Source organism: Salvia splendens, chromosome 22, assembly GCF_004379255.2.
Source record: "Salvia splendens isolate huo1 chromosome 22, SspV2, whole genome shotgun sequence".
Classification (NCBI taxonomy): Eukaryota; Viridiplantae; Streptophyta; class Magnoliopsida; order Lamiales; family Lamiaceae; genus Salvia; species Salvia splendens.
This window is the reverse complement of record NC_056053.1, coordinates 15,408,304-15,423,968: the sequence shown is the minus strand read 5'-3', so window position 1 is coordinate 15,423,968 and position 15,665 is coordinate 15,408,304. Positions and strand designations below refer to the sequence as shown.

Below are 15,665 nucleotides of genomic sequence, written 5' to 3'. Positions count from 1 at the left end.
ATTAATTTACATATTTTACCGAATAAAGTTATGAAAAAGGTGCATTACTTGTTCGAACATTCCATTGCTGCATTGTACATTTTTGCTGACCCTTTTTTTTGCATAAATCATGTATTTTTTTAATTTACATATTTTACCGAATAAAGTTACGAAAAAGGTGAATTACTTGTCAGAACATTCCATTGTTGCATTGTACATTTTGCTGACCCCTTTTTTTTGCTTTTCTATATAGTGGTTGTTGTACCTGAATGTTCTCCGGAGCTGAAGCCTCTTGTCGGTCAGAAATTCCAATCCTTGGAATTCGATTTCACTTTTTACGAGGTATATGCCCGCGCAGTTGGATTTGATACGCGCAAACAAGCGATGAGGAAGGTGATGATGTCACAACCTGGTGTCTCGTTGTATGCAATAGGGAAGGAAAGAAGAAGTCTGACGAAGATAACCAGTTTAATGCCCGGTCTGGTTTCACTATCAAGCGCAGGAAGTTATCTAAGCGCAGTGGTTGTAAGGCTAGTATTTCGTTCAAGTTTTTCTCGGAAGATGGCTTGTCTGGTTATATAATTCAGGAGTTTAACGAGGTTCATAACCATTACATGATTGAGTCGGAACATCAGCAATTCATGTCAAGCAGTCACAAGTTGGATGGTGTACATCATAAATTCATCCTCGACTGTTCCAAGGCTAATATAGGACCCACACTTACATTTAAGGTATTGAAGGAAATTCTCGGTGGGTTTGACCTAGTTGGTTGCACTGTTGGGGATATCAGGAATGCTTCGCTGGACATCAAAGCATACGCACATGGATTTGATGTACAAATGGTTTTGGATGATATGGCTAAGAAGAAGGACATGTCCAAGGCCTTCACCTATCACTACGAAGTTAATGCTTCTAACCAGTTGGTTGCTCTATTTTGGTGCGACGGTTTGATGAAGAGGAATTACCACATGTTTGGTGATATTGTGTCCTTTGACTCCACATACAACACAAACAAGTTGAAACTCAATAATGTCTAGTGTACCTTATAGCGCATAAATTTGTATTTACACCGTGCATTATTACCGTATATAACTGCATTTCTACTCACCTGCCGTTGCATTATTAGCTTTCTCATGCCACGTTACTATGTGCTACGCAGGTACTGTATGATATTCACTCATTTCACTGGAAAAGATAATCATGGCAGGCCTGTGACCTTCGCTGTCGGATTGGTGTGCAGCGAGAAAACAGGGGCATTTGCTTGGTTATTCAGACATTTTGTTGAATGTATGGGTGTAGCACCCAAGATGATTGTGACCGATCAGGATATGGGCATGAGATCAGCTATTGAAGAGGTTATAGTCGGCACTCGGCACCGTTGGTGTATGTGGCATATAATGCATAAGTTGGCAAACAAGGTTCCGAACCGGTTGCTGAGGGACGACGAGTTCAAAAAGGAATTCAATGCTTGTGTGTGGTCGGACCTGGTTGAGCCGGACGAATTCGAGGATGAGTGGAATAGATTGGTCGAACAGCATCAACTAGAGGACATCGATTGGTTCAACACATTGTATGCGTACAGGCAATTCTGGATACCGGCGTACTTCAGGGATTTTCCTATAGGATCGATGATTAGGACTACGTCCATATCCGAATCAGAGAATAGTTTTTACAAAAATTTTCTAAAGCCCGAGCTAACATAGCGAAATTCTACTTGAATTTCAACCACGCCATAGAATTCCAGCGGAACAGTAGGACAGCGTTGGACTACCAAGATGCCACTGCCATACCCATACTAGCCACTACTCTGCCATTCGAGAAACATGCTTCCACGTTGTATACCGACAGTATGTTCAAGAAAATATAAGAAGAAATTGTGGAGGGTAATGACAGATGTCGTGTGCTTGGATTTTCATCTGGAGAAACGGTTGACAACTACAAGCTTGGGGACAACAAGCGCAATGCATATGTCGTCCGTCATGAGAAGACTGATGATACTTACTCGTGTGAATGCAAACTATTTGGTCGGCATGGTTATTTGTGCAGCCATATATTTTTCCTGTTTCGGAACAATGAGGTGAAAAAAATCCCAGATAAATACTGTGAAAGCCGATGGATGAAGACTACCTTAGACAAGGCTGTACATTGGGAGTTCCACGATCCCCTGCCTACCCATTCCTCAGTTGACGATAGGCAAACTGATGGATGAAGACTCCCTTAGACAAGGCTGTACATGGGGAGTTCCACGATCCCCTGCCTACCCATTCCTCAGTTGACGATAGGCAAACTGTGTCTAAGCAGGCAATTTCGATGTTTTATGGGTTTCTTAGACGATTTGAGACCGACATTGAAGTGCTACGTTCATCCGTAGGGGGCGTCGAAGAACTTGGCAACTCTCTTCAAGAAGGTAACCCATCAACCTCCGCCTCTGAGAAGAGGCGTATGGTTGAAGAGTTTTATGGCATGGTAAGGCCTGAAGTAGTTGAGGTTCATCCTCCGGATGTCGTGAAGACCAAGGGCCACGCCAGCAGCTCTGTGAGTCATCTGATTTTGAAGAGAGAAAAGGCTATAAAGGATGTGACAAGGCCTCTTAGACGGTGTAAGGCGTGCGATGAGATGGGTCATCACGACTCCAGGAACTGTCCATTGCTTAAAGAGATGACGATGGAGAAAGATGCGCGCAAGGGTAAAAGGCCAGCTTGACTTAGGATCTATAAACAGCACATCACGGATTTTTTTTTAGATCCTAGTAGTGTTGTTATTCAAATTGTTGTCGTAGTGTTCCATGTTGAAACATCTGGTTTCTTGCATTAGTTCACTTTTTCTGTTCATTAGTGGATTATATATCAGTCAGTTACTCTATATATCTGTGAGGTTAACTCCATGAAGTATCCATGAGCCCATGGATACTTTGTGTTCCCTACTGCAGGCAAAATAATGACAATTTGTTGATACATAATGCAATTTTTTAATAAAATAATACACATATATGTTTCTCATATCTATATCCACTTTTCAAAAAACAATGCAGCACATAACATAAGTAATGTCAAATTTTATTTGACTAATGCTGACCGTGATAGTTAACAAATGTAATCTACAAAATACAAAAGTACGTAAGAAACTAAAAAATTCCACGCCTGTTAATGTCCGTTTGCCCAGCTTGGGTGAGTGGCCTCGAGGACGGACAGTACGTAACCACACCAGTTTAGATTCCTGATCTCGGCTACATTGTCGATGAAGTGTAGAATTTTGGGCTTGCAGTGGCCGTCACTCGGAGTCTCTATCAATGCATTTTCGAGAAGGAACATGAAGAGCTTCTTGAACTCTTCCCCACCATCAACCTCAGCCATCATGAGCTGTGAAATGTCCTTAGGGGTCATCTTAAAGCGACCCTTTCGACACCTCTCTGCCACCATGTCGTTGAAGGCAAAGTTCGATTGTTTGTCCACGGGCCTTGAGATTGGTATAGGGCCTCGTGGGAACCCCAACGTCAGGTGGACGTCTTCGTCGTCTAGAGTGAGGTATTCACCGCCCGTGAGCTTAATTTGGCATCGTGCTAGATGTAGGGCGTTCAACACCCAGTATGCAAGATATCCGGGGATTTCCTTGATGTCAAAGTTAAGGACCGCCACAAATCCAAATTTTGTAACTGACCTTTTCTGTCTAGGATTCAACTGCTTCAAGCAGTTAAGGAATTCTGACGGCGTTCTCCGACAGTACAGTCGATCACCTTTTCGACCTGTAGGTTGATTGGGCTCACCCTCACTTCTAGACGTACTAGGGCCTACATCGGCCAACCTATCTCTGAATTTTTTGGCCAGCGCAACTGGAATAATGTCATCGAGTGCGTCGTCTATCTCGACTCTAAGCTGCTTCTCTGATATGGACCAAACAACACAACACATCAGAAAATTATCACTAAATCAAAAGACAACATGATATGAGCTTTACAAGGATTAACACATATATCACAACAAATAATGCTTCAGTCAGAACAAATAATGAATAAAACTTTACCCATAATGCGTAAGACATAGCAAATAATGCACTTATTAACATCACATAACATATTTATCAATTTAATCAACAAACTGAAACTTAGGTTCTAATCTGAGGCTTTTAACAAATACAATCAATACCTCTAATGTGCTTAATATACTCTTAATATTTACCTAAACCGGCTGCACAATGGCATGACAGATACTAATAATACCCTTTGATAATGCATAATATACTTCACATAATGTAAATTTCATAGGACATAATGCATTGTCTAAACCAAAAAATGCATGTATTACACATAGAGACTATTAACCCATATAAAGAATACAACTCATAATGTACCATAAACTCCAACATATGCATAATTACAGATTCATACTGCACTTCCCACACCAAATAATAACCATATTGAATCTTGACTGAGTTGCTTAAGCAACATAGACAATACCCGTATTAATGCATAATATAGTCAGCATAATGCAAAAATCATGGAACATAATGCACAGTCTAAAATAAATAATGCACGTATATAATTTTCCCTGAGTTTATTCAGTAAAACCCACAACACCCTACATAATGCATCATTTACTGCACATAATGACAAGTTACATATATACATAATGCACTAATCAAACCAAATAATATCTATATGTACTCTTGAGCGCATCGGCCAATGTTCGCGGATCGGCATGCGCACGTTGATTTTTTCACCGAAATGGCGCCCGCCGGTTACAATGGTTCGGCGAGCGAATCGGCGAGCGCCGGGGATCGGCTAGCCGGTCCGCTCGCCGCCATTGTGGATGCTCTAAGTGGAGAGAGGAAAGTAAGAGAGAGGGAATAAAGTGGAGATAAAAGGTATTTCCATTTTTAGTAATGGGTCATCTTGATTGGGACAAACCAAAAAGGAAAGTGGGTCATATTTAATGGAACGGATGGAGTATTTATTTACAAATTTATGCATCTCTTTGAAAGGTAAGAATACACTCATTTGTTCCTTATATTAAATATGTAATTCTTTTCATTACTCATCTTCTACATATTTTCCAACATATATTCTCTTCAATAAAGGTTCTGAAACTAATAGTAACAAACATTTCCATATAAGTACCTAAATTTTGCTATCATTCATAGAAATAGATCACAATCTATTTATCTCAATATTCCAATTTTGCAGTTTTGTTATTAAGTATGCATATCCAGTATTGTTTAAGCCCAATATTAACCATAAACCTTAATATTTTGGCAACTCAAAGGTCATGTGGGAATCTGTGTTGCTTTTGAAGATAACACATTTTGATTTCTTTCTTGTATGAAGATAAACATTACCATTATTTGCAGTGTGATAGTGATTTTAAAGTGCATGATTCATCTATTGTTTTACTTGATTCTTGGAATTTTTGCTTCTATCAGTTGTTCTTTAAACTTAGAGACCTTGATTGTTATTTAAAACTTATAAGTAATTGTATATTAATCAAACAAAAAATATACACATTCAACCAAATATTCAAGGACAATAACCATAGCTTGGCTGGTGAATTGGGTTTGATAGAAACTCTACACATCTAACCAAACAGCATGAAAATGGCTAAAAAGTGAGCTTTTTCAGGCGTTTTCAACGTAACCAAGCAAGCCATTAGAAGTGTGAACTTTTTCCCTCAATATTTTAAAAATTGGTAACCCAACTTTACAATAAACAGAAACACAATTCATCACCAGAGCAAACTCAATTCATTGGAAATAATTGATTACGTCAGACGGTTGAACCTCAACCTTGAACAAATGTTTTTACAATTACATTCCAATGGCCAAAACCTCATTTCTCTCTACCAACTTCCCCTCCCAATATGGCATGTCTGGTAAGAACAATCTCCTTAACAAGATTTCTGTAAGTAAAAGGTCTAACAGCTGCGCGTAAAAACAAACCCGGTGGAACTCTGCTCTTCTTTACCTTCTTCCTATGCGGCCCATAACCAAGCAGCTTCCTGGCTTACTTTAGCCCTTTTACCTCGCATTTCTAGCCCATCTCCCTCTTCTCTTTCCTTCTTTTGTATCCCATATCCTCGTACTACTTCTCTGTTGCATCTATACTTTTCTCTACAAGTTTCTCCATAGCCTCATTGCTTTTCAGAGCCTTCTTGAACTCCTCTTCCCAATACTTTCATTTTTAGTTTATCTCACAAAAGATGTCACATTTCATTTTTTTAGAAAAAGTTCCCTCTCTCATTAATATAAATATATTATTTTCTCTCTCCACCTAACACATAAAACAACACCTCCTAAAATCCCGTGGCATTCTCCAACTATGCCATCTATTATGGAACGGAGGAAATACAGTTTAATAGTATTATCGTAACGAAGTTTTTGAGAAAAATGCAATCGAATTAATAAATATTCATGATAATCAAATGACTCGTAGTATTGTTATACAAGAGTGACCTTCGTCTAGATTTAATAATAAAAAAATAAATTCAGTAGCTATTATTACTATCATTTATTCATTATCAATATTATGTCATTAGAGCATCCACAATACACATAGGCTAGCAATAGCATACCCAAAAAATCCTTATGCCACATCATCATATCCTTCACACAGCCTAGTACTAGTCTAACCAAACAACAGCCTGACAATAGGCTAGCAATAGCATAGCCAACGCCCTTGCCCAACAAATAAATTGACAAATACGAATAATTCATTTTAATTATTGGTGTTTGTCAAATATTAAAAAAATGAGTGCAGTCAATTGTAAATATAGAGTATAAATAAAAAAAATAAAAAAAAATTCGGCTAGTCGATTGCTCGCCTCGCAATAGGCAGCTAGTGATCGGCTAGCCGGTTAGTCCACGCCCTAGCTCTAGGGCGTTGGTTTCTCGTCCGTCGGGCTAGCTGAACGCCAATGTCTAGAACGTCCGCTAATGTGGATCCTCTTAATACATTATCAAATACTACAAATTTATGATCTAATTAAATGGACACTTTTTAAAACAGATATTGATCTGTTTCTAAGATGAAAAGTGATAAGTATCAACCATATTATTATTATTATTATTATTATTATTATTATTATTATTATTATTATTATTATTATTCAAATTTTTTATCTATTTTAAATGGAGAGTTTCTAAAAGTGATGTCGAAATAAAAAGTGATATCAACCACTTTTTAAAATTATTATTTTTTGTTTATCGAACTTTATAAAATCAATTAATCGATTTTATAAAAGTTTTAATTAAACTCAAAGTAGATGGGCACTTTGGTCATATCAGTTGCACCCGTCATTCTAAACCCTAGTCCCCCGAGGTATAAAATGCTAATACTAACATAAGTTGAATTCTCTACCTGCAATTCTCGACTAGGTTTTTTTTCAGAGTTGTGAAGCAGCGAAAGCCAATTTCCGCAGCCATGGTAAATCATATTATGTTTCTGTGTTCTGTTTTTTCAAAAATATGTCACATCTATTATTGAATTTTTCTATCTATTTGTTTCGATATGTAAAATCGTATTGTTTTGTATGATTGCGATTCTGCTTATTTTTTCCTTTGGATTTGAATTCTCATTCACTGCTTTGATGCGTGTCCTGTTATTCAGTTTAATCTTGATTTTTGGGTGCATTACCTGAATTTTTGAAATAAGTGTTTATGGGAGATAACTTGGGTCGCTTTTCAATAGCATGCCTTTGATTGGATCATTCTGTTGTTTTACTATTGTCGTTGCCTTTGCTAATTGGGGGAAGATACTATTAATGTATGATTTCTAGATTAAAATAAATAAATAATGCGAATCTACACGTTAAACAATTTTTTGATTTAATCTTATTCTGCTTATGTTTTGTGCTCAGGAGTTTCCATTTTATTTTTGTACATGACTTTCTACTTTTCCTGTTTCCCAGCCTTAGTGGCCGATTGGAATTTAGGGTTTTACCATCAATCCTTAATCACTCTAAATGAGCATTTGTGTTTGAGTTACTGCTTGATGAAGTCGTTCTAGTTTTACTGTTACTATGTTGTTGATAAGAAATGTAAGTGTGTGACTAACTGTGTACTTAATCATTTATTTGAATTTTATAGTCGAAGAGAAAGACCAGGGAGCCAAAGGAAGATAATGTCACTCTTGGACCTGCCACTAGAGATGGGGAGCTTGTTTTTGGCGTGGCCCACATCTTTGCTTCTTTCAATGATACATTCATTGTGAGTGCAGAAGTGTTTTATTAGCATATATTTACAATTGGGCGAAGGATACCGCCAACTATTGTAATTACTTTTAATTTTATTAATTGAAATGATATCAATTTATTCGTATTATTCTCCATATGTTTGCATGATTATTTTTATTGAAATATTCAGTCACCCTTACATTTGGTCACCCTTGTTTGCAGCATGTGACTGATTTGTCTGGGAGAGAAACCATGGTTCGTATAACAGGTATTGCTTAGTCTTTATAGTGGCTCTTGGCTAACTTGTACTTACTTTTTGTTATATGTACTTTTGAAAATTTAGCCATCTGTAGTCTTTATAAAAAAATAGCAAGTGAGTTCAATTTTTTTAATGTTCTTTTATAACTAATGACCCATAGCAATTAGCTTGATTTAAAATCTCCCAATAGTTCGGCACTTCAGCTACAAATGTTCAATAAGTTTCTATCAGAAGGATATAGATTGGAACTTTGGGGTGGAATGTTTGAACAATTCTTCAAATTGCAAGCAATACCTTGACACCACTTTGGGGTGGAGATACATGCTTTGTATAGAAAGCAAAGTTTGATCAGTGTTGCCAGTGAAAATTGTTGAAACACTCTTTTATTTGAAGCATTGATGTGTTTATATCTTATTCCATGTCTGCTTTGTTGTCTCGGTCTCTAGGAACTTAGGATTGAGAACTTTCCATTTCAAGTAGCACCCGCCCCAATTTCTTAGTACTACTTTATATCTTTGATTGATTCTGATTTTCAAATTTCTCTTTTATATTTAGGTGGTATGAAGGTGAAGGCTGACAGGGATGAATCATCTCCCTATGCAGCTATGCTTGCTGCACAAGATATTTCTCAGAGATGCAAGGTTCTATGATATTCCATCTAAACTTGCTATCCTTACAGAACATGCCATGAAACTATTAGTCTGCTTTCTGTGTAACTGATCCATGGGCAACATATCAGGAACTTGGCATCAACGCCCTTCACATTAAGCTTCGTGCTACTGGTGGCAACAAAACTAAAACTCCTGGTCCTGGTGCTCAGTCTGCGCTCAGAGCTCTTGCCCGCTCTGGCATGAAGATTGGCCGTATAGGTATGGGAAAAATTTGATGTCTGAATGTTTTGATGCCTTTTTTTAATCATGTTTCCATTCATTCAATGGAACTTTTCATAAACGGCACGCTTACACTTGCAGAGGATGTGACTCCAATTCCAACTGACAGCACTCGCAGAAAGGGTGGTAGAAGGGGAAGAAGGCTGTAATTTTTGTCATTTTGGTCATTCTACCGCAGTTGTCTGCGGTTCATTTTTATGGAGTTCCTTATTTCTACCCAGTGTTTGAAAATTGTATAGTTCTACCAAAAACCATTGATGTTTTCACTCTGCGACATCGACCAATTATGAAATACTACTACTAGTATTTTTGCTCGAACTAGTTTAACATTGCCCATCATTTATACTAGTACAACTTATCTTTATTTACCTCATTGCCTTATTGGCATTAAGTTGGTTTTTAGTTATAAATTAGAATTGTTAATGGTTTCTACTCCTTTTATTTTCATCTATCATGTATCCAAGATTAACTTTCTCGAGCTTTTAACGTTTTCTATTGTGTGTAATGTGTTCAGAAAATATGCATAACAGAATACGTGCTTGTTTGCTTGTCATAATAAACTCAAGATTTAATCCTAACCTGCCTTTAATAAATGGTTCGATTGCTTAGATTCAATTTTAATATGACCCATGACTAACTAAGGCCACCCGCAACGCGTCACGCGGGTGGCACGTAATCTGTCCCTCCGTGATGAGCCGGGCGCTGGACGCGTTGCAGCGTCCCGTCTCGTCTCTGTCCCGCCGAGACGGATGGCGAGAAGTCTCGCCACGCGCCAGTGCGACGTGGCGCGCTCCAGCGCCATGCGTGACGCCCACTCGCTGGCCCGCGAGTGGGCATCGTCACGCTGACACAATAAATATTTTTTAATTTCGAATATAAAAAAAATTAAGGGACTGATGGTAGTGATTGTTAGTAGTGGTGGTAGAGGTGGGGATGATGAGGAGTACGATCGTCGAATGAACGAAGCGTTAGAGGCCTATACGAACCGTGAGATTGATCGGCTGCTGCAGAGGGCCTTGCAACCGGCGGTACCTCGACCTCGACCACGACGAGTTGTCCACCGCCGAACAGTGATTGAACGTGATCACGTAGCTGAACATCAGCGCCTATACGCAGACTACTTCGCACAGGAGCCGCGGTTCAACGACAACCATTTCAGGCGCCGTTTTAGGATGAGTAGAGCCCTGTTTATGCGTATTGTTAACGCCTTGGAGCAACGATATCTGTATTTTCGCTTCAGGCACGATGCGGCTGGCATACCCGGCCACACACCTATTCAAAAGTGCACTGCGGCAATCAGGCAGTTGGCCTACGGAGGCGCGGGAGACATGTGGGACGAGTACCTCCACATCGGTGAGTCGACTGCCCTTGAATGTATGAAGTATTCTGTCAGGGCGTGATTGAAATTTTCCGTGATCAGTACCTTCGAAGTCCTACTCGCGAAGACTGCCAGTATCTGATGCAGATGCACGAGGAGAAGCATGGGTTCCCGGGTATGTTAGGCAGCATAGATTGTATGCATTGGGAGTGGAAGAATTGTCCCGCTGCCTGGAAGGGGTTCTACACGACCGACTACAAGGGAAAGAATCTCACGATGACCCTAGAGGTCGTTGCTGACTACCGGCTATGGATTTGACATGCGTATTTTGGGATAGCCGGGTCGAACAACGACCTCAACGTCCTCAACTCGTCTCGTCGCCCCTTTTCAACGAGCAGTGCCAGGGCGTCGGTCCGGCCATTAGTTTTGTCGCCAACAGGACCATGTATTATCATGCACAACATGATTGTCGAAGATGAAGGTGTACGACTGACTAGTTGGGCCAATGACGATAATGAAGCCGGTCCAAGCCACGGCATAGCCGCCCCCAACGTACGAAATGGGGTCCCGCACGATGAAGCCGACCTCCTCCTAGCACATGCCGACATGCGCCAAACGGATGCTCATATTCGACTCCAAAAGGATTTAATTGAAGAGTTGTGGGCGCGGAGGATTGCAAGACATTAGTTTTTTTTAATTATGTAATTTTTTTAAATGTACTTTTTTTAAAATTTAAATAAAATAATTGGATTTTCCCGTATCTGTGTCGTAAATTTAATTCCGTATTTTGTGTGATTGTCAATTATTTGTTTTATATAATTAGGGGTGATGTGGCTAGGCTATTGCTGGGCTATTTGCTTGTCTTGATGATGTGGCAGGAAGATTTTTAGTGCTGATGATGTGGCAGGAGGAGTTTGTGGGTGTGCTATTGCTGGGTTATTGTTGGGCGAAAGCCACTGGAGATGCTCTAAGTAGGAGTACAATTTTGGACTAAAATTTAGCAAAAGTCAATTTCCAAAAACCCTAAACCCTGAACTATAATCATATTGAAGAAAATCCATCAATTTTCTGATGTCTTAACTCAATGCGGGCTATCAGCAGAGCCATTGTGATCGGAAACGGCGTCGCCGGCGCCCAAAATCAGTGCATCGGCTTGCTTCGAGCTCTGGGTCTCTCCGATAGATACACACTCTATGTAAGCAAATTTTATCCTCAATTGACGAAAACTCGATTCAGCTCCTGAAATGTGCTACGTAGTTCTGCCAATTATTTCGCTCATCTTCTTGTAATGTCTGCTCATAAACTCTCCAATTGTTGCAGCGTGTTAATCGGCCGAGAGGCGGGATCAATGATAACCTTCGTTGGTTGCCAGTTAATGCGCATAAACAATTAGATAGCGCTGTGGAGTGGATTCGTGGAAAACCAGCTAAGAAATTGATGCCCTTTCCAGCTGAACAGAGAGGTATTTCATTAACTCTGTATCTTCATCTGACAGAGGATTCATGAGTGAATTTATTGTGCCTCTGTTGAATGGTATTGTGTCAGAAGTTTTGGAGGCAGATGCAAGACATATCGCCAAAGCTGCTCAGCAAACATTTGAGAGGTTCCTTTTCTTTTTTCAAGAAGTTGATTGTTCTTTTGAATCATATCCTATGTATATTGTTGGATAGGCATTGATTATTTCGAAAGGCCAAAAGATGTTCAATTGTCATTTTTGCAATGCATTTAGAATCTCACCAGATATCTTTGGTTAATTCATTGAGCATCTTGCTACCAACCAGTCACATCTCAAGTTTCTTTTTTAATGGGTTTATTTTCCGTTGATGTAGTTTACTTACTGCCTCTTGGAACATCGCTTTGCTTGCAAACTTATCATGCTACCTTTTTAACTCGGTTTGAAACTTGTGTACAATATATGAAGCAATATATATTTATGAAGAATGCTTGGATGCGTGTCTCTCTGCATTAATGTCATCTATTTGTTATGCTTGGTGATCAAGAACATGAAGAAACTTGATCGACATGTTTCATAGTTTGGAGTTTGGCATAATTATAGGCTTATGACTATAAGGTGAGATATACATATAAGAAAACGGGGAAATGCTTCTGTGTGTTCTCATGTTGCTTTCTCTTAGGGACGGCCCCATCTTGGTGGTTGCATCAGGTCATGATACCATCACTTTAGCAAGTTCCATTAAGAAGTTGGTTCCAGACAATGTCTTTCTTGTTCAGGTATGATGAGGTTCTATTGTGCTAACTATTTATTCCTTTGACATGATCCTAGCTATTATGTTTTTCTGCAAATCCAAAATGGTTTTGATACCCTAACTAGAATCACATCATATTTGGAATGCTAAAATCTAAAGGAACTTTAATTTCCATGGGTCCTGAGATAGTAGTTCTTATAAAGTGAAAATAATACTAATGGGTGAAAATTGCATTACTACATTGATTGATCGGACTCCAAGTGTACAAAGTTATATAAGCTCTTCTGGTTGTCTCTTTTTCTGTTCACAAGCAGAAATTTTTAGGTTTTGCCAATAAGTTACTCTCACTGTGTGTCTCTCTCTCTATGGAGATAGTTTTACTAGTTCAACATCTTCATGGTTCTCACCAACCATGGTTAGTAAACCTGTGCTAGTTGGGAAGCATAATATCACTCTTCAGGATTTAATATGTTTTGCTATTTGCTTTCAGATACAACATCCAAGGTCTCGTCTACACAGATCTGATCTAGTGATAACACCTCAGCATGATTATTACCCCTTATCGCCTGAGGCACGAGAACAAATCCCTTTATTTCTAAGAAGGTGGGTAACACCTCGAAAGCCTCCTGATAAACATGTGGTATGTTTACTCCTTGATTGGTCAAGGGATTTCATTGGCCACAGAAACTCTCGAATCTTTATCTGAAAATAGTTTCAGTTGTCGGCCATTATTTGACATTATTTATAAGCTTTATATAGCTGAAACGTTACTCTTAGGTCCTTACAGTGGGAGCTCTACACCAAGCTGATTCTGATGCTTTGAGAAGTGCAGCTTCTGTGGGGCATGATGAGATGGCACTCTTGCCTAAGCCCTTAAATTTTTTGAGTGTTAGTAGGAATGATCAAACCATTACCGAGTGCTTACCGTGATGTCATCACATATAATATCAACACTGTGCTGGCACATTTACATGTAATCAGAAGACTAAATACAAACTAAGCATGATACGTTGCATGTACAATATGCAATCCTGAGATGCTTTCTTCAATGCTAAAAGTTTTTTATCCAAATTGCTTCTGTGTTATGTTACTTCTCATGTGCAACCTTCATCATACTGCCTCTGAATGCCGTATATTTGTTTTTTAGGTGGTTCTTTAGGCGATTAGTCAAACTTATTTTTCTTACTATCTAAACTCAATTCTCATGAAACATATTCATAAATACCATTTGTATGCTGCATTGCATGCTAATCTGCTAATAACTTGCTGATGTTTCTTCTTCACTTTTCACTTCTATAAGGATCTTCATGGAACCTCCTATTGGAAAATTCAATGTCATTAACCGTTTCTTGAATCTCTCGCTTCCACAGGATATTGCAGATATGGTGCTGATCTTGCAATGCAGCTTACAGCTTCAATAAAAAGTGTACTTCCCACTTGTGGAAGTATCAGAATATCGTTTTCTCGTCGAACTCCCAAGATTGTGCGTACTCTCTTCAGAATTTTTGTAATTACCTATCTTAAGCTAAATTCCTTTTTCATGGCTGCAACAAACAGGTATCTGAAATTATTTTGACTGAATTCTCAAACCATCCAAGAGTATACATTTGGAACGGTCAAGGTACTTAATTGAATATCATACCTGTTTCTGTGTCATCACTTGCAAAATTTACGTTTTTATCAGATTTTGACAGACGTTATCATCTGACTGTCATATATTTCCTTAAAATTGAATAAAAGAGATTGGAGACCCCGTAGCACTGTATTCACATTGGCTGGTGGTTTCTCGTAGTTCTTTGACACCTCGCCAGTATGATGCAGTGAAACCAACGTGGCTGACACTTGATAAAGTCAACATTCTAAGCGAACCTACACAAACAGCGTGTCTCGATACGTCCGTCCAGGATCAGCCTTTGCAACTCCTGTAACGCCTTGTAACGCCCAACGGTTACAACCATCAAGGCTGTGTTGACCCTTGCAGTGGACTAAGCCTATAAATAGGCTAGTCATTCAATGCATCTCTAAACTACACTCAAAGTAGCATCTGCCATTCATGAACTCCCTCTCTCTTTGGTGCATTGTTCTTCTATTGAAGCTCTGGCCTCGTCTCCATCCAGTTCGCCGGAGCTCTACTGATAGCGGTGTTGTTTCACTAGAGACGAAGCCGTTTTATCTTTGGGGATGCCACGCCAATCCGAGACATTAATGAAGCGTATCTCGTCTTGCAGAAAGAGGACTCCTCGACTCGGCTAATTACATATTTACGATTATTGTTTCGATTATTGTAATTTTCATTTCATCTTATTTTCATGTATTCCTTCTTTTGGGTTGTATTACATCCTGCTAGTGTTTATCTGGTAATCCATACCAACAATAGTAATTGGTAAATTCTGAAACTAGTGATATAAATCAAATTACAGAATGCAATTTAAAATCAAATTAACTAAATATACTAGGACAGTATAAAATAAAATAGAAGAATGGTTGGGAAAATAATTCCCAAAAGTTGAAATACAAATTGGTGTTCATTTCAAAATTACGTACGGTTTCAACTCCTAAAATCATTTGAAACAATAGTGAGTTGATTGACTCCGTCACTTTAAATTTTCATTCTGTACATATAAATAAGGCTATGTACGACTATTACTATTACTGGATCTTTTTCCCAGATTAAATAGCTTGAACTCAAATAGAATGTTTTATACTCCCTCCATACTCAAAAAATAAAAACTTTAAAACGACATAGGTTTTAATGCACAATTGGTAAAGTAAGTGAGAAAAATTGGTAAAGTAAGTGAGAAGAAAAGAAAAATGAGTAAAGTAAGAGAGAGGAAGAGAAAAAATAGTGAAAGT

At 38.7% G+C, this 15,665-nt stretch overlaps 3 protein-coding genes across 21 annotated transcripts; all 3 read left to right on the top strand.

The window, feature by feature from the left end:
* Positions 1–363: 363 nt before the first annotated feature.
* On the top strand, positions 364–1,682 carry LOC121786773 (protein FAR1-RELATED SEQUENCE 5-like). Its single transcript, XM_042185399.1, has 3 exons — positions 364–462; positions 567–916; positions 1,139–1,682. The coding sequence occupies exons 1-3, from the start codon at positions 364–366 to the stop codon at positions 1,680–1,682; spliced, it is 993 nt and encodes a 330-aa protein (XP_042041333.1).
* A 5,583-nt stretch (positions 1,683–7,265) lies between these two features.
* Positions 7,266–9,608, top strand: LOC121785804 (40S ribosomal protein S14-3). The gene is made up of 6 exons (XM_042184246.1): positions 7,266–7,390; positions 8,053–8,172; positions 8,361–8,406; positions 8,953–9,038; positions 9,137–9,266; positions 9,369–9,608. The coding sequence occupies exons 1-6, from the start codon at positions 7,388–7,390 to the stop codon at positions 9,434–9,436; spliced, it is 453 nt and encodes a 150-aa protein (XP_042040180.1). The 5' UTR covers positions 7,266–7,387; the 3' UTR covers positions 9,437–9,608.
* Positions 9,609–11,601: 1,993 nt separating this feature from the next.
* LOC121786440 (mitochondrial fission protein ELM1-like) lies at positions 11,602–15,208 on the top strand. Of its 19 annotated transcripts, none has more exons than XR_006047178.1 (8): positions 11,602–11,800; positions 11,926–12,067; positions 12,151–12,208; positions 12,741–12,837; positions 13,303–13,452; positions 14,183–14,295; positions 14,370–14,433; positions 14,634–15,208. XR_006047178.1 is itself a non-coding variant. In XM_042185074.1 (6 exons), exons 1-6 carry the CDS (start codon positions 11,690–11,692, stop codon positions 14,231–14,233), a joined length of 609 nt encoding a protein of 202 aa, XP_042041008.1. In that variant the 5' UTR covers positions 11,602–11,689; the 3' UTR covers positions 14,234–15,208. The 19 variants fall into 19 exon arrangements, 6 of the variants coding, with proteins under 6 accessions (XP_042041008.1, XP_042041007.1, XP_042041010.1 ...); XR_006047176.1 differs by having other exon boundaries at positions 14,624–15,208; XR_006047177.1 differs by having other exon boundaries at positions 14,553–15,208.
* The last annotated feature ends 457 nt before the right edge of the window (positions 15,209–15,665 follow it).